Consider the following 26049-nt stretch of genomic DNA (forward strand, 5'->3'; position numbering starts at 1 on the left):
CCAGCCTGTGGTCTAGCACCCATACCCTGTGCAGTCTAGTGCCTTTGCTGTGGCTGACCATCTGGCAACTGCTGGGGTCACCTCTGCCTAGGATCATGGATTATTCCTGACCTGGAGGGCACCATCCCTAGTCGGGCAGCTCCCTTCTTGGGACACTGCACTATCAAGTACCTCTCAGGCATCAGGTGACTGAAGACCAGGAGGTTTGAACAGTACAGTATAGTTTTATTGCAGAATTTTTTTTAGTACTAGTAGTATTACGATTATTCCTATCACACCTACTATTATTCCTACTGTTCTTTTTTTCATTATTATTTTTCTCATTCTATTTTCCTCATATATCTGTTTCCTTGGAAACTCTTTCACCCTTTTCTCATGCTAACAACTAATGTCTTTTAATTCTGCTTTCACTATTCCCATGATATAGTACCTTTATAGACTCACTTCTTATCTCATTAACATTACATCCTACACCCCTCCCCATCCTCTTTGTCCACCATTAGAAATTGTGGTCATTATTGCAAACCTATTGTATACGCTGTAGATAAAAATCGAGCTCATCATCTCTGTTTCTTAAGATAATTCCATTAATATCTTAATTGGAACTATTTGGGTTAAGGATGCATATTGTTCATATTGTGTGCTAATATTGATCTCCCCCTTAAAGGTGAGGTATTGGAAACCTGCAGGGTCACTGTAAGTCCATAGGGGGTAATGCAATACTTCGATTCGCACTGCTAGAGGGGAAGATACATGAACAAGAAGAAGAAAGGGAAGAAAGTGTCCCAAACAAACCTAGAAGTTATATCAATAGAATCCAAAGACAGCATGGTAGAAGAAATGTAAGAAAGGGAGTTCAGAATGTACATAATTAAAATGATCCAAGGAGCAAAGGATAAGAAAGCAAATACAGGCAACGAATGATAGCACCAATAAACAGTTTGAAGAGCAAATTCAGGAAGCAAAAGATCATTTCAATAGAGAGTCTGAAAAAAAAAAAAATCCTTGAAATGAAGGAAACAATAAACCAAATTAAAAATTCAATAGAAAGCATCACCAACAGAATAGATCACTTGGAAGACAATCTCAGACAATGAAGACAAAATATTTAATCTTAAAAACAAAATTGACCAAACAAAAAAGGGTAAGAAATCATGAACAGAAACTCCAAGAATTACAGGATATCATGAAAAGGCCAAATTTAAGAATTATTAGGATTGAGGAAGGAACAGAGATACAAATCAAAGGAATGAATAATCTATTCAATGAAATAATATCAGATAATTTCCCAAATCTGAAGAATGAAATGGAAAATCAACTACAAGAGGCTTACAGGACACCAAATGTACAAAGTTATAACAGATGCACACCAAATCACATTATAATGAAAATACCTAACATACAAAATATAGATGAAATTTTAAAGGCTGCAAGAGAAAAGCATCAGATTACATATAGTGGGAAACCAATATGGATGTTAGGAGATTTCCCAGTCCAGGCCTTAAAAGCTAGAAGGGGCTGGAACATTTTTCAAGCTCAGAAAGAAAATGGATGCTAACCAGGAATCTCATGTCCAGCAAAACTTACCTTCAGATATAAGTGATGTATGCTCTGAAAGACAAATTTAAAAAACTACCCCATTCACAATAGCCCCAGAAAAAAATTTAAATACTTGGGAATCAATCTAACAAAACAGGTAAAAGATCTCTACAATGAGAACTACAGAACACTAAAGAAGGAAATTAAAGAAAACCTTAGAAGATGGAAAGATTTCCCATGTTTTGCAGAGGCAGAATTAATATTGTCAAAATGGCCATACTACTAAAAGTGCTATACAAATTAAATGCAATTCCAATTAAAATCCCAATGATATACCTGATAGAAACAGAAAAAGCAGTCATCAAATTCATTTGGAAGAATAAAAGACACAGAACAGCTAAAGTAATCCTTAGCAGGAAGAGCAAAACAGGTGGTATCACAATAACAGAACTTCAACTATACTACAGAGCAACAGTAACAAAAATGACATGGTATTAGCACCAAAACAGACAGGTAGACTAATGGTACAGAATAGAGGACACAGAGACAAACCCACATAAATACGGTTACCTCATACTAGACAAAGGTGCCAAAAACATGCAATGGAGAAAAGATAGCCTCTTCAACAAGTGGTGCTGGCAAAACTGGAAATCAATATGCAGCAAAATGAAACTAAACCCCTATCTCTCACCCTGCACAAAACTCAACTTGAAATGGATCAAGAACCTAGGAATTAGACAAGAGACCCTGCACCTAACAGAAGAGAACAAGTAGGTCCAAATCTTCATCATGTCCGCATAGGACCAGACTTCCTTAACATGACTCCAAAAGCATAAGAAATAAAAGCAGGAATCAATAATTGGGATAGATTCAAACTAAAAAGCTTTTTGTCAGCAAAGGAAACAATCAACAATGTGAAGAGAGAGCCTACAGAGGGGAGAAAATCTTTGCCACACGTACTTCAGATAGAGTACTAATCTCCAGAATCTATAAAGAACTCAAATAACTTTACACCAAGAATACAAATAACCCAATCAACAAATGGGTTAAGGAAATGAGCAGACACTTCACAGAAGAAGATCTATAAGCAATCAACAGATATATGAAAAAAGAGAAATGCAAAACTACTCTAAGATTTCATCTCACCCCAATTAGAATGTCTATTATCAAGAATACAAGCAGGCTAGGGCTATAGCTCAGTGGCAGAGCACTGGCCTAACATGTGTAAGGCACTGGGTTTGATCCTCAGCACCATATAAAAATAAACAAATAAAATAAAGGAAAGAAAATTACTAATATACTGCATTCTGAAATGGGCCATTCTTCCATGTATTAAATAATTTTTCCTCTGTGAAAGATAGCATACACCTAAAATGGTCACACCTAAGATAATCTTTAATTGTTAAGAATCTTTGTAAATTAAACACATTCATATACTTGACACAAAATCATATATAATTTCCACCACAGTTATATCAGCATCGTATATAGTACCAACAAATTTTTATAGTTCTCTCTTGTATGTTTTCTTTTGTCTGAGTTCAAATAATTCTTCTAACAAAAATAAGCAATAGGAAATCTAAAACACAAATATGTTAACATGCTTTCTCTTATCTGCAGCATATACTCAAGGGGATTTACAAGTATTGAGAATTTAAGAATTACCTCAATAGAGAATACAACTGTATGTAATTTAAAATCAACAATATAATTTAAAATACTTTACATTATCTTTACATATAGTAGTCATCTCTCCAGAAGAAACAATATAAATTATTTTTACAACTTAAATAGTACATATTTCTATTCTTAAAAATAATTAATAATATGCTATGAATGACTTCTTGTATGGATGAAAATTAAATAGAACATCATATGTTTCTAATGTGAGGACATCAAGTTAAACTTGAAAACACATTTCAATGTACTATTGAGAGAGCACAACAGCAAGAAGAGTACATATAACACAATACAAACTAATAAACTATACACATATCAAGGGAAATCAATCTTAAAAATTCGTAACCATAACAGAAGATAAGCTATCAAAATAGTCATTTATTCGGAAATTTAGTATGCATGCAAATTATTAATTCAAATAAACACTTAGGTACATTAATCAGCTGAAAGTGAATATCAAGTTTTTCTTCTTGGTCTTACTCTTAACACTTTTAGGATTATAACAGAAGCATCTACATGGTCTTACATTTTAACTTACAGAATTGTGATAGAAGTATTTTCAATAACTGAAAGAGCTTGTTAGATACCCCCTTCACCTCACCTTGCCACATGTCGCAGTCAGCTCCCATAATTACAATAAATCTAAAGTTACTTGCAAACTCAGAAATTTTGCATAGACATTCATAACTTACTAAATTTCTGTTCTCCCCTGATATGGCTCCTTTATCATGTTCACCCAATAGCTCACTCAGTTCATTCAAGTCCACTAATTTGTTTTATTACAGTGGAAGCAAAATTTAGGAATAGGTATTATAGAATTTAGAAAAATTACAGAACACCTATGATTATTCCATTAGCTTGACACAGATTTAGAGTATGAAATAGTTTCTTTAAGTTATGCCCCTTTGATCTGCCCTCAGGTAATAAGGACCTCATCTAGCTCAGACTCCTTTTGATGTAAACATCATTTAATGTTTGTGTGTTTGGACACACACATTGTATATGAGTAATTAAATACATATGTACATATACAAGCACATATATATATGCAAATAGATTCAATTTTAATTCTATACTTTGTTCACAGAAATTCTGTACCTGCTGACTTATCTGATTAAGGCAATGAACATATTGCTGTGAGTACTGATATTCTCCAGATAAGCCTGAGTTTTTCTCAGTCCCACTATTTCCTCCATTGTGATTCTTTCTGATATTCTAACAGAATAGTGCTTGAAATATTTAATATTTGTTTACCATCAAGCACCTTCAGTCCCAGCAGCTTAGGTCGGTGAATGATTATTCACATACAAAACATTCATCAAGTGCATATTTTTTCTAATAATTGTTTTTTATTTGGAACATTTATTATAGTAACATATATGATAATTCAATAATCATTATACAAGTCTATGCATATTCTTCAGAGTACGAAGATTACTTAAGAAAGGGATTTTCAAAACAAATGTTTACACAAATATCCTAGTCAATGTTACAACATTTATGTTCACATGGAATCATCTATGACCATATATAACATAAATCAATGAAAAAGTTTAAAAGATTTATGTCAGGAGAATGGAAAAGAAATAAGTGCCTGACTTTAAAAAAAAATCAACATATGAGGTATGCATTAAAAGAATGTTGCAACTGGCAAAAAACTCAGAATAAAATAATTTCCACAATAATAACTGAAGAAAATATGTTGTTTTTTCAATACTGGGCACTTGCTTTGAACCATACTCCCATGGAAAAAGAGTATATCTAAAATATAAATAAAATCATTAATAATGCATATTAACAATTCTTAAAAAGGAAAAAATTATTTGCAAATCCAACTAGGCAAATGCAAAAATCAATTATATTTCTCCAAATTCTAAAATTTTTATGTATCCGTCTAATGCCAAAAGTTAATGCCAAGTTAAGAGAATGATGCTAAAATAAGATCTGGCCATTTTAAAACAGAGATGCTCAGAATTATTTTAACTATCAAATGAAGTTGTTCTACAATGAATTTTTGTTAGAATACTAAGGAAAAAATGTAGAATTTAGTAATGAGTTGAATGACAAATATCCTGTATTCAAAGTAACACCAGATTTTCTCATAATGCTTCAATATGATAATCCATAATTCAAGAGTAATTCTCCTCAGTTTTTTAATCATTAAAGACCAGATGAGCATATTATTTCATTACAATATTGCATTGAGCTTATATAAAAACATTGTACTAAAGTTATATAATGATACTACAGTGGAAAATTATTTTGTTCATAAAAATGGGTAAAATCTTTTGAAGAAATAATACTCTGCTTCCATATCCAAGAGAGAAGAACTCTTCTTGTATGTACATGTCATTCAACATTAATTTACTAAGTATATGTACATGCACAAAGAACAGTTATATTGTAGGTTATTTTATGCACATTGATTTATTTTAATAATTGTAGTGTCATTTTTGAAATGTTTAGACAAACATGGAGTATATTCTGGGAAGCCATCCTTATCTAGCAGCATCAGATGAGGCTGAGCCTCAGGACACAGATGCCTGACTTCTCAGAACTGGCAGACACGGAAGTCTGTCCCAGATTGCCAGGGAGTATGTGGCACTATGGGAGTAATTCCCTGCCTGGTTATATGATAGTTTCCCTGAGCAAATTGACTCCCCTAACTCCACCCCATCCTGTTCATCACAGAAGAAGCCCCTCCTGTTCTCAGTCCCATTACCTGTACAACTATAAATAAAAGAGAGTTGAGCTACTCCATGTAGTTAGAGGCCAGGTCTAGTATGACCCGACCCATACACCCCCCACATTTAAAAAGAGTACTGGCTCTTGTGTGTTTATAGATTAGATAAGTTTATGGGTAATTGATTGACTTATAGCCAACATCATCCTCTGGCAGTTTAACCCTCTTCTCATCCACTCGGGACATGGCAGAAACCCCATCAGTATATGTCAGTCTAATTAGGATCCCAGTCTTCTGGATGCACATGATGTGGAGGTTCACTGTGTTGTATTTGTATATGTGTATACGAAAATTTTGACAGATACAGTCTTCTGTCTTTTTTAATTCCTATCCTCCATGCCTTCCCTTCATTCTCTGTTGTCTAATCCACTGAGTTTCTGCTCTTTTCCTCCCACCATATGTTGTGTGAGTATCAACATATCAGAGAGAACATTCCACCTTTGATTTTGGGGGGATTGGCTTATTTCACTTAGCATGATAATGCCCAGATCCATCCATTTACCACAAGAGTCATAAGGTTATTCTTTTTTATGGTTGAGTAATATTCCCATGTGTAAACATAACACATTTTGTTTACCCATTCACCTGTTGAGGGGAACTTACGTTGGTTCTATATTTTAGCTACTGTGAATTGAGTTGCTGTAAACATTGATGTGACCACAAAACTGTAGAATGCTGATTTTAACTTCTTTAGATATATACCAAGAAGTGGTAAATAGGTCAAATGGTGGATCCATTCCTAGCTATTGAGGAATTTCCAAACTGCTTGCCACAGTGGTTGTACCAATTTGCAGTTTCACTAGCAATATATGAGTATATTCTTTATTCCCTACATCCTCATCAACTTTAGTGTTATTTGTATTCTTGATAGTTGCCATTTGGAGTGAAAAAAATCAGTGTAGTTTTAATTTGCATTTCTCTAATTGCTAGAGACGTAAACATTTTTTCATATATATTTGTGGACTGTATTATTTTTTCTTTTGAGAAATGTCAGTTTAGTTCCTTTGCCCAATTATTAATTGGGTTATTTAGTTTTTCAGTGTTAAGTTTTTTGAGTTCTTTGTATATTCTGGAAGTTAAGGCCTTATCTGAGGTGTAGTTGGCAAAGATTTTCTCCCATTCTATAGACTCTTTTCATGCTTTTCAATATTTCCTTTGCTGTGAAGAAGCTTTTTAGTTTGTTACCATGCCATCATTGATTTTTGATTTTAGTACTTGCATTTTAAGTCTTCTTGAGGAAGTCAGTTCCTAAGCTGACATGATAGCAAGTTCAGACTACATTTTCTTCTAGTAGGCACAGTGTCTCTGGTCTAATGCCTAGGTCTTTGATGCACTTTGAGTAGGGATTTGTGCAGGGTGAGAGACAAGGGTTCAATTTCATTTTACTGCATATGGATGTTCAGTTTTCTTAGCACCATTTGTTGAACAGTCTATTTTTTCTCCAATGTATCTTTATAATACCTTTGTCTAGTAGGAAGTAACTGCATTTATGTGGGTTTGTACCTATGTCTTCTCTTCTGTTCCATTAGTCTTTATGTCTGTTTTGGTGCCAATAGCATACTGTTTTTGTTAGTATAGGTCTGTAACAAGAATTGCATTAAGTCTATAGAGTGGTTTGGTAGTATGGGCATTTTGACAAATTAATTCTTCCTATCAAAGAACATGAGAGATCTTTCCATCTTCTAAGGTCTTCTTCAATGTTTTTCTTCAGTGTTCTGTAGTTTTCATAGTGGAGGTCATAGTCCTCTTTTGTTAAACTGATTTCCCAATTTTTTTTTTTTTTTGAGGCTATGGTGATAGTTTTCCTAATTTATTTTTCAGGTGATTCATCATGATGTATATGAAAACACTTGATTAATGGGTGCTAATTTTATATCCTGCTACTTTGCTAAATTCATTAATGAGTTCTACCAGCTTCGGCTGAAGTATTTTGAGTCTTCTATTCACAGGATAATGTTAGAAAAAAAGGGAGAGTCTGAGCTATTCTTTACCAATTTGTGTCCCTTTAATTAAGTCATTTATTTAATTTGGCCTAATTGTTCTGGCTAGAGTGCCAAGGAATATGTTCAATAAAAGTAGTGAAAAAGGACACCCCTGTCTTGTTCCAGTTAGGAGGGAATGCTTTCAACTTTTCTCTGTTTATAATGATGTTGGCCTGGGGTTCAATGCATATGGCTTTTACAACATTGAAGTATGTTCCTACTATACCTGGTATTTCCACTGTTTTGAACATGAATGGATGCTGTATTTGTGCAATGCTTTTCCTGCATCTATTGAGATAATCATGTGATTCTTGTCTTTAAGTCTATTGATTTCATGTGTTGAGCCAACCTTGTATGGCAATGAAACCCACTTAATCATGATGCACTATCTTTTCTATGCTTTTTTATATGTGATTGCTAGCATAGAACTTCTGCATCTATGTTCATCAGCTTTATTGGTTTGAAGTTTTCTTTCATTGACATACCTTGGTCTGGTTTTGGTATGAGTGTTATAAGAGCTTCATACAAGGAATGTGAATTAGTTCCCTCCTTTTCTTTCCATGGAATAATTCGAGAAGGACTGGTGTTAGTTCTTCTTTAGAGATCTGGTAGAACTTCGGTAAGAATCCCTTGAGTTCTGGGCTTCTCTTTGTTGGTAGGCTTTTGATGGAATCTTCAATTTCATTACTTGAAATTTATCTGTTTAAATTTTCCATGTCCTCCTGATTCAGTTTGGGTAGGTTATATGTCTCTAGAAATTTGTCCACAACTTCAAGATTTTCTATTTTATTGCAGCATAAATTTTTAAATTTTGTTTCAAAGAACCAACTTGTTGTGTTCAAACAAATGACAATTTTTAAAAATTTTTTCTTTCCATTTCATTGATTTTGGCTGTGATTTTAATTATTTCCTGTCTTTTGTTTCTTATGTTATTTGTGCTGCTTCTTCTAGGACCTTGAGATGTATATAATATTATTTATTTGGTAACTTTCCATTCTTTCAATGAATGAGTTCAATGCGATGAACTTTCCTGTTAGAGCTGCCTTCCTATTGTGCCAGAGATTTCAATATGTTGTATCAATATTCTCATTTACCTCTAAGTATTTATCTCATCCTTGATTTCTTCTGCTATCCATTTATCATACTATTGTGTATTATTTAGCCTCCAGGGTTTAGAGTAGTTTTTATTCTCTATGTTATCTAATTTCTTTCCATTATAGCTGAATAGAATGCACGGTATTTTCTCTACTTTTTGTATTTGCTAAGAGTTGCTTTGTGGCTAAAGATACAGTCTATTTTAGAAAATAATTCATGTGCCCTTCAGAAGAAAGTGTATTCAGTCATTGATTCATGAAATATTCTACATATATGTTAACCCTAAATTATTAATTATATTTTTTAGTTCTATAGCTTCTTTATGTAGTTTTTGTTTGGAGATCTATCTAGAGATGAAATAGGTGTGTTAAAGCCATTTAGGATTATTGTGGTGTGGTCTATTTGATTTTTGGTATTGAGAAGGGTTTGATGTATGTAGATGCACCATTGTTTGGGGCATAAATATTTATAATTATTATTTCTTCCTGTTGTATAATTCCCTTAAGCAGTATGAAATGACCTTCTCTGTCCCTTCTGATTAACATTGACTTGAAGTCCACTTTACCTGATATGATGATAAAAAACCTTGAATGTGCACAAGATCCATATAAATGTTTTTTCCCACAGATCTTGTTTCTTAATCCAATCTGCCAGTCTGTCTTTATTTTTATTTTTTTTTACAAAAGTTTATTCTTAAATTTACAACAGACTGCAACACAACACTTCATTCTAGCTATAGGTGGCAAAAGATGTCACGGTGGGGATCCTGATGTTTAAATAGGAATGAAATCAATAGTCATCATTTCTGGCACAAGAAACAGCTTACTTTTTGCCAGATTTCTTAATTCCACCTGTGGTCAGGGTGCCCTTCCCTGTGGCCTTCGCTTTTAGCTCCTCAAGTTTCTTCTGTTCCTCTTTTTGTTTGTTTGAAAGTCTTATCTTCCTCATCCATCTCCTTGGCTTGCTACTTATGCTGTTTCAGGGGCTTCTTCTTGCCACCTTTACAGCCAGACATGGTACCTACTGCCCCTCCAGTCTATCTTTAGATTAATAAGTGTAGACCATTTACATTCAATGTTATTATTGAAAAATTATTTTTTAGTTTATCAATTTCATTTATTTTAGTTGTTAATTTGTATTAATTTTTCCTTTGACTGACTATTCTTCCAATGTAGTTTCTCCATCTGCTGCCTTTCACTTTTATTTTTCATTTCTTCTTCATGAAATATTTCATTGAGTATGTTTTGTAGTGTAGGCTTTATTGTGAAATTCTTTAATGCTTTTTAACATGGAAAGTTCTTATTTCATTGTCAATTCTGAAGCTTAGTTTTGTTGGGTATGGCATTCATGGTTGGCATCCCTTTTCTTTCAGAGCATGGTATTTATTTCAAGTCCTCCTAACTTGTAGGGTTTGGATTTGTGAAATCAGCTGAAATCTGGATTGGTTTGCCTTTAAATGTGACCGTTCATTTTTCTCTAGCAGCCTTTAAAATTCTATCCTTATACTATATGTTAGGCGTTTTTACAATAATGTGTTTGGGTGTGGGTCTGTTGTAATTTTTTATATTTAGAACACTGTAAGCCTCCTGCATTTGATTTTCCATTGTATTCTTAAGGTTTGGGAATTTTTCTGGTACTATTTCATTGAAAAGATTGTGCTGTGCATTCCTTTGGTTTGTATCTCTGAGCCTTCATCTATCCAGATAAATCTTAAATTTGCTCTTTTCATTTTACCTGGTATTTCTTGGAAGTTCCAGTCAAGGTTATCTTAATATCTTTTCTTCCTTTTTTTTTTTTTTTTTTTTTTTTTATTTATTAAAAAAATAAATTTACTTTACTTGCCCCCCTCCCTAACCCTAACTCTAACCCTAACACTAACCCTTCCCTCCCCCCCATTATGTGTCATCCTCCACTTATTAGCAATATCATTCGTCCCTTGGTTTTTTGAGATTGGCTTATCTCACTTAGCATGATATTCTCCAATTTCATCCATTTGCCGGCAAATGCCATAATTTTATCATTCTTTATGGCTGAGTAATATTCCATTGCATATATATACCACAGTTTCTTTATCCACTCATCAATTGAAGGGCATCTAGGTTGGTTCCACAGTCTGGCTATTGTGAATTGAGCAGCTATGAACATTGATGTGGCTGTATCTCTGTAGTATGCTGATTTTAAGTCCTTTGGGTATAGGCCAAGGAGTGGGATAGCTGGGTCAAATGGAGGGTCCCATTCCGAGTTTTCTAAGGAATCTCCACACTGCTTTCCAGAGTGGCTGCACTAATTTGCAGCCCCACCAGCAATGTAAGAGTGTACCTTTCTCCCCACATCCTCGCCAACACCTGTTGTTGCTTGTATTCTTGATAATCGCCATTCTAATTGGGGTGAGATGGAATCTTAGGGTGGTTTTGATTTGCATTTCTCTTATTACTAGAGATGTTGAACATTTTTCCATATGTTTGTTGATTGCCTGTAGATCTTCTTCTGTGAAGTGTCTATTCATTTCCTTAGCCCATTTGTTGATTGGGTTATTTGTATTCTTCGTGTAGAGTTTTTTGAGTTCTTTATAGATTCTGGAGATTAGTGCTCTATCTGAAGTATGATTGGCAAAGATATTCTCCCACTCTGTAGGCTCTTTCTTCGCATTGCTGATAGTTTCCTTTGCTGAGAGAAAGCTTTTTAGTTTGAATCTATCCCAGTGGTTGATTCTAGCTTTTATTTCTTGTGCTATGGGAGTCCTGTTAAGGAAGTCTGATCCTAGACCAATAAGGTGAAGATTTGGACCTACTTTTTCTTCTATAAGATGCAGGGTCTCTGGTCTGATTCCGAGGTCCTTAATCCATTTTGAGTTGAGTTTCGTGCATGGTGAGAGATATGGGTTTAGTTTCATTCTGTTGCATATGGATTTCCAATTCTCCCAGCACCATTTGTTGAAGAGGCTATCTTTTCTCCATTGCATATTTTTGGCACCTTTGTCTAGTATGAGAAAATTGTATTTATTTGGGTTTGTGTCCGTGTCCTCTATTCTGTACCATTGATCTACCTTTCTATTTTGGTACCAATACCATGCCGTTTTTGTTACTATTGCTTTGTAGTAGAGTTGAAGATCTGGTATTGCAATACTCCCTGTTTCACTCTTCCTGCTAAGGATTGCTTTAGCTATTCTGGGTTTCTTATTCTTCCAGATGAATTTCATGATTGCTTGCTCTATTTCTGTAAGGTACATCATTGGGATTTTAATTGGAATTGCATTGAATTTGTATAGCACTTTAGGTAGTATGGCCATTTTGACAATATTAATTCTTCCTATCCAAGAACATGGAAGATCTTTCCATCTTCTAAGGTGTTCTTTAATTTCTTTCTTTAGTGTTGTATAGTTCTCATTGTAGAGGTCTTTCACCTCTTTTGTGAGATTGATTCCCAAGTATTTTATTTTTTTCGAGGCTATAGTGAATGGGGTAGTTTTCCTAATTTCTCTTTCTGAAGATTCATCACTTATGTATAAAAATGCGTTGGATTTATGGGCATTGATCTTGTAACCTGCTACTTTACTGAATTCACTTATGAGTTCTAAGAGTTTTCTGGTGGAATTTCCTGGTTCCTCTAAATATATAATCATGTCATCAGCGAACAGGGATAGTTTGAGTTCTTCTTTTCCAATTCGTATCCCTTTAATTTCTTTGGTTTGTCTAATTGCTCTGGCCAGAGTCTCAAGAACGATGTTGAATAGAAGTGGTGAAAGAGGGCATCCCTGCCTTGTTCCAGTTTTTAGGGGGAATGCTTTCAGTTTTTCACCATTTAGAATGATATTAGCCATGGGCTTAGCATAGATGGCCTTTACAATGTTAAGGAATGTTCCCACTATCCCTATTTTTTCTAGTGTTTTGAGCATGAAGGGGTGCTGTATTTTATCAAATGCTTTTTCTGCATCTATTGAAATAATCATGTGATTCTTGACTTTAAGTCTATTAATATGGTGAATTACGTTTATTGATTTCCTGATGTTGAACCAACCTTGCATACCTGGGATGAAGCCCACTTGATCATGGTGCACTATCTTTTTAATATGTTTTTGTATGCGATTTGCTAAAATTTTGTTGAGAATTTTTGCGTCGATGTTCATTAAGGATATTGGTCTGAAATTTTCTTTCCTTGATGAGTCTCTGTCTGGTTTAGGTATCAGTGTGATATTGGCTTCATAGAATGAGTTTGGGAGGGTTCCCTCCTCTTCTATTTTATGGAATACCTTGAGAAGTATTGGAATGAGCTCTTCTTTAAAGGTTTTGTAGAACTCGGCTGAGAACCCATCTGGTCCCGGACTTTTCTTTGTTGGTAGGCTTTTGATGACTTCTTCTATTTCAGTACTTGAAATTGGTCTATTTAAATTGTTTATGTCCTCCTCGTTCAGTTTAGGCAATTCATATGTCTCTAGAAACCTGTTGATGTCTTCGAAATTTTCTATTTTGTTGGAGTATAGATTTTCAAAATAGCTTCTAATTATGTTTTGTATTTCAATCCTGTCTGTTGTGATATTTCCTTGTTCATTCCGAATTTTAGTGATTTGGGTTTTCTCTCGTCTTCTCTTTGTTAGTGTGGCTAAAGGTTTATCAATTTTGTTTATTTTTTCGAAGAACCAACTATTTATTTTGTCAATTTTTTGTATTGTTTCTTTTGTTTCAATTTCATTGATTTCGGCTCTGAGTTTAACTATTTCCTGTCTTCTACTACTTTTGGTGTTGGTCTGTTCTTCTTTTTCTAGGGCTTTGAGCTGTAGTGTTAAGTCGTTTATTTGTTGAGTTTTACTTCTTTTATTAAATGCGCTCCATGAAATAAATTTCCCTCTAAGTACTGCTTTCATAGTGTCCCAGAGATTTTGATATGATGTTTCTTTGTTCTCATTTACCTCTAAGAATTTTTTAATTTCCTTCCTAATATCTTCTGTTATCCATTCATCATATAATAGCATATTGTTTAATCTCCAGATGTTGGAATAGTTTCTGTGTTTCACTCTTTCATTTATTTCTAACTTCAATCCATTATGATCTGATAGAATACATGGTAGTGTCTCTATCTTCTTGTATTTGCTAACATTAGCTTTGTGGCATAATATATGGTCTATTTTAGAGAAGGATCCATGTGCTGCTGAGAAGAAAGTGTATTCGCTCTTGGTTGGATGGTATATTCTATAAATGTCCGTTAAGTCTAAATTATTGATTGTGTTATTGAGATCTATGGTTTCTTTGTTCAATTTTTGTCTGGAAGATCTGTCCAGTGGTGAGAGAGGCGTGTTAAAATCACCTAGTATTATTGTGTTATGGTCTATTTGGTTTCTGAAATTGAGAAGGATTTGTTTGACGTACATGGATGAGCCACTGTTTGGGGCATAGATGTTTATGACTGTTATATCTTGCTGATTTATGCTTCCCTTAAGCAGTATGAAATAACCTTCTTTATCCCTTCTGACTAACTTTGGCTTGAAGTCCACCCTATCGGAAATGAGGATGGATACTCCAGCTTTTTTGCTGAGTCCATGCGCATGGTATGTTTTTCCCCATCCTTTCACCTTTAGTCTATGGGTATCTTTTTCTATGAGGTGAGTCTCTTGCAGGCAACATATTGTTGGATCTTTCTTTTTAATCCAATCTGCCAGTCTATGTCTTTTGATTGATGAATTCAGGCCATTAACATTCAGGGTTATTATAGAGATATGATTTGGTTTCCCGGTCATTTGGTTCATTTTTTAAATTCTATTTATTTATTTCTTTGACACAACTTGTTTCCTCCTTTATTTGACAATTCCTTTAGGATAATTCCTCCCTTTGCTGATTTGCTGCTTTGTTTTTCATCTCTTCCTCATGGAATATTTTGCTGAGAATGTTTTGTAATGCTGGCTTTCTTTTTGTAAATTCTTTTAGCTTTTGTTTATCATGGAAGGATTCTATTTCATCGTCAAATTTGAAGGTAAGTTTTGCTGGGTATAAGATTCTTGGTTGGCATCCATTTTCTTTCAGGGCTTGAAAAATGTTGTTCCAGGCCCTTCTAGCTTTTAGGGTCTGGATTGAAAAGTCTGCTGATATCCGTATTGGTTTCCCCCTGAATGTAATATCTTTTCTTCTTAACCAACTTTATTTTCAAGATTACCTTTTATTTTTTTTTAATGAATAGCTATTTAGTTTTTGTTATACATATACATATATATATATAAATATATGTGTGTGTGTATGTGTGTATATATATACACATACACACACAAATTACTTGTATGTGGAAACAATACCCTTATTTTTATGTGCTATTGAGGATCAAATTGAGGGTCTCACATATGCTAGGCATGCACTCTACCACTGAGCCACAACCCCTACACAAGATTATTTATTTTGTTTTCCTTGCCTGAAACTCTATCTTCCAAATTGTCTAGTCTGCTGGTGATGCCTTCCTTTGATTTCTTAATTTGATTTATTGATTCCTTCATTTCAAGGATTTCCATTTGGTTCTATTTCAGAATATCTATCTCTTTATTGAAGTTATCTTTCACTTCCTGTATTTTCTCTCTGATTTTACTCCTTACATCATCCTTTACTGCACAGATCAATTTAATTCTGAACTTTCTAACCTTCTCTGATACTTCTTCCACTGTGGTCTTGATGGACTCTGTTATTCAAGTATTTTGGTTCGTTTGAGGTTTGTTCCTTTGCTATTTCACATTGTTTGTGTGTCTATCCATTTATCAGTATAAGTCTCAGGTGGCAGAGCTTCTTCCATATGAATTACAGTGTCCCTGAAGGTATCTAGCACTTCCTGATTTAAGAGGACAAAATAATAACTACCACCAATGCAAAATATAAACAGCATTAAACTAAATACTTAGTTCCTACTGTGACATCTACAAAGTTTATTAGCACTATTAGTAGAAAAGGTATAGTAAGCAATTTCCAAAGGTAAAAACAGTAAGATTGCAAAGGATTTGCTTTTTCCAAAGAGAGAAAGTAGAAGAGATGTTGAATATAATGATTGTGAGGGAGGAGGAGAGAAGATAGAAGTAAAAAATTAAGGGAAGCATGAAAGAGAGAAAAATAGAATTTGGCTATTAACAAAAGAAAATGAGAATCAAGAAAAATTGACAAGAAAAAACAACATGAAACAAAACCAAAATGTATACTAATAAAAAACCAGTCCTCAAAAGAGTCACAAAAAATAACTTCAAAAATGCTAGACATGAGAAAAGTTAGACAAATAAGTACATGTACTAATGTCCATGAAGCATTCAGCACAGTCAAGAAAAAAGTAAATTAAATAATTAAGTAAATAAAATAAGGTTCTTGCTGAAAAATTAAGGAATTGCTTTCATTGCAGTGGTCAAAAATAGTGATAATATATGTTGGTTGTCTGTTCCTATGCCATGTACAGTTTCCTAATTTGGAAAATTAAAACTGCATCCACTATGTTCAAGTACATATTATTATTAAAAATAACCATTCATTTTCTAACTGTGAGCACAAATAAATATTTAAAATATATTCAATGAAGCTTTAAATTGACGTGAACAAATTTGATCTCTTTTCCAAGCAAATCAATCATTTTTCCTCCCCACTATTTACTAGCACACTGGAAAGATAATATCAGCCATTAGATCTGTTTCTTCAAAGGTAAACTTTAATGATGACACCATTCCATCTTCTGATATCTCTTGTATTCCTAAAAAGAAACTATTCCATCAGGGCTTACTACATGTAACACAAATTCTTCAAAGAGAAGAAACTGCTCAACCATAAATTATTTCTCAGTTATAATTCTCCTTAAAAGTTAACACCAATAATAAAGTTTTAAATTATAATAAAAATCAAATACTCACAAAGAAGGATCTTGTACAAGATCTTTGAGATTTATCCCACTGCGGTCTTCTGCAAGATTCCTGAAGCAACTATCACTCACTACACAGAAAAGAGGGGAAAAAAGAAAATTAGAATTTTATTACATTTCATTTAAACTACTGAAAAAAGGGGATTTTCAAAATGAAAATTGGCTTTAAAAATGTTTTTTCAAACTTCAGTATTGGCTATATTTCAGGACTGGTAGATCAAGTAGCAAATATTAATATTAAGTAAATAAGTCAACATTTCAATAAGTACAAATAAAGCATACAGACTACATATAAATACAAGATATAAAATAATACACACAAGATATAAAATAATACACACATTGGTCTAAATTTTATTCTTCTACAAAAGTAATCCACTCCTACATAGTGGCAAGTCACTAGTTCAACAAGAAAAAAATCATTTTTTTAAATAGTAGAGAACAATGACAACTAAAAGGATAACCTAGACCTGCAGAATGGGAAGGTCTCTTCTTGGGTAAACTGAGCCTACTGTTTGTTTTCATTTCTAGGAGAATTTGCCGTTTATTTTTAAGATAAGATTCCAAGACACTATTAGGGACAAAAAACCCCATCAAACCCTACTGATGTATGTAAGCTGGTATAACAGACAGCATCTACTAGAGCAAAAAATTACAAAAGTTTTGGAGGCTGATTAGCAATTCTTAATATTTAATTTGACTGAAAAAAGTAACATTTATGTCAGTTTCTACTGCTTTATTATGAACAATATTTATTATATACAAAAATTACAAATATGAGAAAGAGCAAAATCTGACCAATAATCAAGAAAGAAAGAATAACTCCAAAGAGATCCACAGATGAGTCAGATTTAGAAAACTATTTAACATAAGTCAAAGAAAAGAGAAAAAGAAAATATTCATAGTAGATGAAAAAATAAAAGTTTAGTAAAGAATTAAAATCAATGGAAAAACTACTTATTTTGGACATAATACAACATGAAATTAAGAATTTGGCAGGCAAGTTTCATAGATTATTTCAACACAGCAAAACAAAGGGTTAGTGAACTTAAAGATAAATGAGCAGAAAATGTGCAAATAAGACAGAGCAAGAAAGAATGAAACGACAAAGCATAAGAGATGTGTGGGAATCCAACAATCAAATGTATTAACAGTCATAATACAGTGAAAGGAGAGAATGGAAAAAAAACTGTCAGAAATAATTAAAAATTACTGTAAATACCCAAAATTGATTCAATATATTAAGTAGCCTTAGGAAGTATAGCAAACCCCAACGTTAAGAAAAGTGAAAGAAAGGATTGGGGATGTAGCTAGGTGGCAGAGCATTTGCCAAGCATGTCCTGGTTCCTGGGTTTCATTAACAGAATCTCAAAATAACAATAAAAACAGCAGTAGCAGCATCCACAACAACAAAATAAAGTAGAAAAAGTGAGAGAAAATGAAAAGTAGACATTAAAATGATGAAAATAACTGGGCACTATGGAACATGTCTCTAATTCCAGCAGCTCAGGAGGCTGAGGCAGGAGGATCACAAGTTCAAAGCCAGCCTCAGCAAAATAGTACAGGCCCTAAGCAACTCAGCGAGACCTCGTCTCTAAGTAAAATACAAAAAGAGGCTTAGTGATTAAGTGCTGCCGAGTCCCAAAAAACAAACAAACAAACAACTCAAACTGAATTGTCAAACAGAAACTGTGGAATCCAGAAAGCAAGAAAAAGTATTTTTAAAATGTTGGAGGAAAACTACAAATCCAGAAATCCACTACTTGCTAAAATATCCATCAAAAAACAAAGGAAAAAGAAAACTAATTTACACATATCATTGTTAGTATAAAAATAAAATGATTGTTTTCAATTACAACTGAATGGTTACAATTGAAATATACATAAGAAAAAAGAAGAACACTTTCAGTGTTCCTGTTCAAAGACATAGTGGTCAATATTTTATTTATATTTTATATTCCTTTTTATTAGACCCTTAAAATTACAAGCCTAAAGCTCTCAAAATCTAGATCTGCCTTTGATATAAATGATTAATACATATAAACAATTTTTCATTCAAAATTGGAAGTTGGAAAAGTTGGATTCATTCCTTACTAATTGCAAAAAGATATTCCTCCGTTTTGTAATCAGTGGAGTAATTTAGATTAATACATAAATTTTCAAACTATATTAATAGACACCGAGTCCAAATTATTGATTTGGGACCAATATTTTGCTTTTCAAAATTTGAACAAAAATGCTCTTTACCATTTCCAGAGTAGTGCCAAAAATAAATAAATAAACAAAATGTTGGCACACTCTAAGACTGTAAGAAAAGTTGTTTTCCAGCTGAGCTGAACTAAAATTGAAGGTATATTATACCATAAATTTGTTTTCATAATGTTTCTTGCTCATCTTGGCAAGAAGAATAGCTTAGTTATGAAACTTCAGAGCTTGAGAGAGTTTGAGGTTTGAGAAGCTTAATTAAAATGCAATAAAACTTTTGCTCTTTTAAAGACTTCCTAGTCAGCTATCTGTAAAACAATTTGTGCTAAGAAAGGCATTTTCCTAAAACACAAGTTGCATCCAAAATTTCAGTCAGACCAGAGCAAGAAATCTCCTAAAAATTTCTGAAATATTGGCTTCCTCTTAAAATAAATTTATTGTTTCTACTTAAGATTTATCATCAATGCAAAGGATTTTCTTTTTGAATCACAAGAAAAACACTTCATTTTAGGAAGCTACTAACTATTTTTTCATGTCTACATCACATCAAAATTAATCATGTTTGATCATTACATCTTTCTAGGGGTTTTTTCTTCAGTATATGACATTTACAGGAATTACTAAGATCTTTGCTCCAAAAATTAATAAAAAATTTGCAATAGGTCATCACAGAAATCAGACAAAACAGGAGAAATGGCAAGAGCAGCATGCAGTCCAAATGCACAGTACTAATAGGAAAACTATAATAAACTTGTATCTTAACCTGGTTTATGTTATAGTTAGCTTTGAGGGAAGAAAGGAAAATTCCTTGAAATACTCCATAAAAGATTCTTAAATGTAATTATTAACTAGTTATTTGACTGTAAATGTCCATTTTTCTGATCTATAATCATGAGTTGATATTCATCATATGCTAAGCAGTTCACATTAATTACCTCACTTTAATTAACACAATCATACAACTTTAGACCTACTACTACATATATCCTCATTTTACAAAGGATAAAACTGAAGCCTGGGGAGATTAAGCATTTTACTACTGATCAAATAACTAATAAACAGCAGTACTAGATCACAAGCTCTTTAACTTCTTGTGTCTATAATCTTAATCACTAATCCATACTGACCACGGTTCTCATATATTTCTCATTATTGTGGACTGCCATGCATTTCTATAACTATAACAAAAGTTATTTAACTAAAATTTATTATCATAAATGTCATTCCAAAGTATTATTCAATAAATACAGATATTTATAGGTGGAAGAAACAATACGAATCTTTCAGTCAAGTGGTTTGGTAAGAGTGCTTCATGGTATCTCGTGGGTTCTATGGAAAATCAATGATATTCCTTCCCCCTTTCTAATCAAACAGCTATTTTTATTTGTTTTATATATTAGGATTCCTTAAAAGATTTTACTTGAAGAAATTTTAATCAAGACATTTGACACAAGCTGAGATACATATACACACACATCAAAACTACATTAAGTTCTACACTGCTGTTTTAGTCAGTTTTTTTTGCTACTGTGACTAAAACACCTGACCAGAACAACTGTAGAGGAGGAAAGGTTTACTTAGGAGTTCATAGTTTCAGAGGTCTCAAGCCATAGGCAGTAAACTCCATTCCTTGGGGCTCGAGATGAGGCTGAACATCGTAGTGGGAGAGTGTGGCAGAGGGAAGCAGCTCACATCATGGTTATCAGGAAGCAGAGAGAGAAGTCTCCACTTTCCAGATACAAATATATGCCCTAATTCTCACCTCCTCCAGACACACCTTACCACTTCAGTTACCACTCAGTTAATTCCTATCAGGGGATTAATTCACCAATTGGGTCAAGCCCCTTATAACCCAATCATTTCTCCTATGAACCTTCTTGCATTGTCTCACATGTGAGCTTTTGGGGGACACCTCACATCCAAACCATAACACTTCCCTTACTTTTTATTTATGTATTTATTTTTGTGCCAGGGGTTGAACCCTGGTACAAAACTCAAGAACTAGGCCACATATCCAGCCCTATTTTATATTTTATTTAGAGACAGGGTCTGGCTGAGTTGCTTAGTGCCTTCCTAAGTTACTGAGGCTGGGTTCGAACTAAAGATTGCCCTGCCTCAACCACCCCAGCTGCTCCTTTAATTTATAAATGAGAAATATATATATAAATTTATAAATGAGAATGATGGTTTGTCTATTGTCAGCAAGAATCAGCAGCCAAACTCATGGTATTCTTAGAAATATTTGTAAAACAGACCATTTAGCAGGAATCTTAACTAATAATAAGCATTTTTCTCAATATGTATTCATCTTTCTGGTCTAAAATCAAGGTAATGGTTGATAATCATTATATCCTAAGCATTCAAATATAATGTAGTATTATATATAACCAATATGATTTCTGATGAAGTCATTATATTGCATTTATGGATTATTCCCCATTCGAATATCTGTTTCTCTTTCCAGTGGCAGCGATTGAGCACAGGAATACTGTGCATGCCACGATTTTGTGTCCTTAATCACTAAGCTACATCCCTAGTCCCTCTTTCTTATAGAATGTCATTAATATCCTATCTTTCTGTAATCAGAAAGGATTTTTCTGTAAAAATAAAGTTATTATCTCTAAAAGTTCATGTTAAAACACTATATGGGAAGAACTGAGTACAATATTTACAATCCTGAATGGACAATACTGTCTCATGTTATGACCATGAAAATGAAGCACTTACCAATTTGAAAATTGCTAAGTCAGTAAAAATGAATTCATAACCTTTTTACTCTTCAGTTTCTAAATATTCAGCGAAATAAAATTCAAGTGAACCTGCACAAGCAACTGATAATTCTTAAGTGAAATTTACACTATAGATTTCAACTGATTTATTCAAAGTTAAACTGGATAAGTGAGAGAATAACTTGCAATCTCCCCCAAAGAGGCTATGTTTATAAGGAGTACAAGAATTATAAATGAATTTCATATTTAAAATTGAGTACCATCCCCAAGATATCTATGTATACACACACACACACACACACAAAAAAACTGACATTCAAAACACTTTTGGTTCTAAGCATTTTAGATAAGAGATGCTCAATATTTATTTTTCTCCCATATCTAAATCCAGCCACTCAATCTACTATAAGAAAAGTTTCCTGAAATCCTCTAAAGGGTATGAACTAAATACGAAGAATTATTACTGAACAAATGGAATCAGGTACATAAATAAATAAATGAGGGCTTTCACCTCTGGTAAGAAGCATGAAAGTTAGCATTCAGTCTTAACCACAAGGAAGCAGTCAAACAAACTGAAAGATCAACAACTTCTCTTAGATTCATAAGAGAAGTAAGTTCACACAGCAAACCATGCTTTCACAACTAGAGTCCAACAGGCAGACCACTTACCACTATAGAAACTCAGGAAAGAATCCTCCACAGAAACCAGTACAGCAGTAGAAAAACCTGAATTACCCTTGATAAATCACTGACATTTTGGCATAAACAAGTCTGAAAGTCAAGACTCCAGGAGAAGCCAGTTATGGGTATCAGACACACAAAACTACAACCTGATAAATTTTACCTTCAGGAGCACAATCAGATTCTCATAATAAATATCAAATAAATTGTCCTGAGAATCCAGCAGGGGGAGGGGAAAAAGGAAACATTTTGAAGTACTGCAGAGCACTGTTCTTCATGACAAGGTCTGCACACAGAAGAAATTATTCAAGGGGAGCATAATTTGCTAGGATTTTATCATGTGTTAAATAAACTGGGGGAAGGAAAATGTACACAACTATAACCAATTCTAGTCACCCTGTTCCAACTAAGATGGAGAAACAGAAAAATACTTGTACATTTCTAAGTCCAGAGTAAAAAGGCTGAGTAAAAGACAAACCAAACCACAGGACTTTAGAATACCTTTCCTACCCTAACAATTTACCACAACATTACTAAAACCTATGACCGCAGTTCCTTTTACACAGCAGATCATGACTGCCTACATGAAAAAATTACAAGCATACTAAAAGGCAAAAGAAGAAAATAAAAACATAAAACAATGAAAAATAGAGCAAGTATTAGAACCAGACCCAACAGGAATACTAAATTATCAGATTGGAATTTTTAAAATGACTACAGTTATAATCTAAGGGCCCTCCCTAATTGATAAGGTAGACAGCAATGAAAGAATAGATGGGCAACATAAACAGAGAGATGCAAATCCTAAGAAAGAACCGAAATGCTGGAAATAAAAAGCACTGTAATAGAAAGGAAGAATGTCTTTAGTGAGCTTATTAATAGACTGGACAAAGCTAAAAAAATGATCTGAGTGTGAAGAAAAATCAGAATAACCTCCGAAACTAAAAAGTAGAGCAAACAAGGACAGATTGTAAAAAACAAAAAAGGAGAAAAGAACTTAACATCCAAGAACTATGGGACAACTACCAAAGGGAGGAATGTATATGGGATACCAGTGGGACAGGGAGAAAGATCAGAAGAAATACTTGAAGCAATAATAACTCAGAATTTCATACAAACCAATATAAGACATCGAAATGCAAATCTAAGAAACTCAGAGAATATTAAGCAGGATAAATACCTAAAACCCTACACATAGACATGTTATATTCAAAAATAGAAAATTAAAAGAAAAATTAATAGCTAGAATTCTGTAGTCTACAAGATTATCCTTTGAAAAAGGACAAAGACTTTTTTTTTTTTTTTTTTGGTAACACAGTTCCTCATATATTCTGGCTATTAACTACCTGTCAAATGAATAGTTGGAAAATATTTTGTCCCATTCTGCCTTTTCACTCTGATTATTATTTCCTTTGCTGTGAAGAAACTTTTTTGATGTTATCCCATTTGTCAATTTTATCTTTTATTTTCTGTTCTTTTGGAGTCTTCTCCAGAAATTCATTCATGAACCATTGTCTTAAAGTGTTTCCCTGTTTTCCTCTAATAATTTCAGATCTCACATGTACAGCTTTGATTCATTTTGGATTGATTTTTGTACAAGGTAAGAGAAAAGTTCCAAGTTTCAGCCTTCTGCATGTGAATATTCAGTTTCCCCAGGACCATTTATTGAAGACACTATCTCCAATATAGTAGTTTGGGTGCCCTTTTGTCAAGAACAAGTAGGTTATAGACACATGGATGTATTTCTGGGATCTTTGGTTTTATTATCTGTTTTTATGCCAATATCATGCTGATTGGAATATTATGGCTCTGGAGTATGTCTTGAATATTGTGATAATTATCACAATATTGTGAAAGCTCCAGCTCTGTTCTTTTTGCATGAGATTGAGCTCTTTGAGGGTCTTCATGCATCCATATGAACGTTAGGATTGTTTTCTCTAGTTCTGTGAAGAATATCATTGGTATTTCAATGGGGATTACACTGAATTTGTAGAAAGTTTTGGGTAATACAAACATTTTAATAATATTGATTCTTCCAATCCATGAACATGGGAAATCTTTGCATTTTTAGTCTTCTTCAATTTCTTTTATCAATGTTTTGTACTTTTAATTGTGGAGGTCTTCTCCATGTAAAATATGCATAACATAAAATTCACCACTTTAACCCCTTTGAAGTATACAGTTTAGTAGTATTAAGTATATTTAAAGTATTATACAATCAATCACCAGAACTTTTTCATGTGGGAAAACTAAAAAGTCTATAGTCATTAAACAATAATTGCCCATTTCCTCCTCCCCTTAGCTTGTTAAGGCAACAACTACTCTAACTTTGTTTCTATGAATTTGACTATAGTAGATACCTCACATAGAGGAATAATACATTGTTTTTTTGCTGACTGTCTTATTTAACTTACCATTATATTCTCACTGTTTATTCATATTGTAGCATATGTCAGAAATTTCTTCCTTTGTAAGGCTACATCCTATTCCACTGTATGTTTTATATTTTGTTTATTCATCTGTTGAACACTTGGGTTTCTTCAACCTTTTGGCTATTAAAAATAATGTTTCTATGAGCATGTGTGTATGAATACCTCTTTGATATCCTTTCAATTATTTTGGATATATATTCAGAGTAGGATTGCAGGATCATATATGATTCTTATTTTAAATTTCTGAGGAACTACTAATTTTTTTCTACAATGGCCACACCATTTTACATTCCTAAAAAACAAAACAAAACAAAAAAAAAAAAAAACAAACAAGGGTTTGAATTTTTTATATCCTCACCAATAATTATTATTTTGTTTTATTTTGCATTGAAAATAGCCATTCTAATGGGTGTGAGGTGATACATTATGTGATGCTGATTTGGATTTCCCTACTGATTTGTGATATGGCTCATCTTTCCATGTGTTTCTTGCCCTTTGTCTGACTTTTTCAGTTAAATGGCTAGTCAATTCCTATACCCATTTTTCAACCCAGGTTTGGGTTTGACTGATTGTTTGTTTTGGCTGCATTGTTTTTAATACCTGGTAACCAAACTGTAACTTTTAATAATGTCAGTTTAATCATGTGTAAAAAGTTATTTTTAATCAGATAAGAAGTAACCTGAGGACATACTTAATTTAAAAAGTTAGGTATATGGCACATTTGTAGGCTAATTTTGTACACAGATTTTAATATGATTATCATATACCTTATCTATATAATGGAACAATTACATCTCCCCTATCAGACTTCAGAGGGCTAGTATGAATATCAAATGAGCTATATATGTTAAATTAAAACATGATAAAATAAAAATTGTTGTAAATGAATGATACATACCAAATCAATTTACTAGCTTTCAAACTTTTAAATAACAATTTACCAACCTGGACAGAAGTTGACATGTTTTGGAGATATACACTAAGAAAATCAGAAAAATTCACCTGGATAAATTAGATAGATAAATATATTTTAGATTAGTGTCATGCTTATGCATATCAACTGTCTTTTCTATTTTTCATTAGTTTGGTGGGTTCTTAAG

At 33.2% G+C, this 26049-nt stretch overlaps 1 protein-coding gene and 1 pseudogene across 2 annotated transcripts in view; both read right to left on the reverse strand.

Moving 5' to 3' along the window:
• GPHN (gephyrin) overlaps positions 1–26049 on the reverse strand; it is a 709158-nt gene that overhangs the window by 513523 nt on the left and 169586 nt on the right. The window contains 1 exon segment of the mRNA XM_079127200.1: positions 16895–16973. Within this exon segment, the coding sequence (XP_078983326.1) occupies positions 16895–16973 (79 nt within the window).
• LOC306653992 (translation machinery-associated protein 7-like) lies at positions 2648–10817 on the reverse strand (annotated as a pseudogene). Its single transcript has one exon. The product of its transcript is annotated as a translation machinery-associated protein 7-like (transcript).

This window comes from Sciurus vulgaris (assembly GCF_902686455.1).
Source record: "Sciurus vulgaris genome assembly, chromosome: 2".
Lineage (NCBI taxonomy): Eukaryota > Metazoa > Chordata > Mammalia > Rodentia > Sciuridae > Sciurus > Sciurus vulgaris.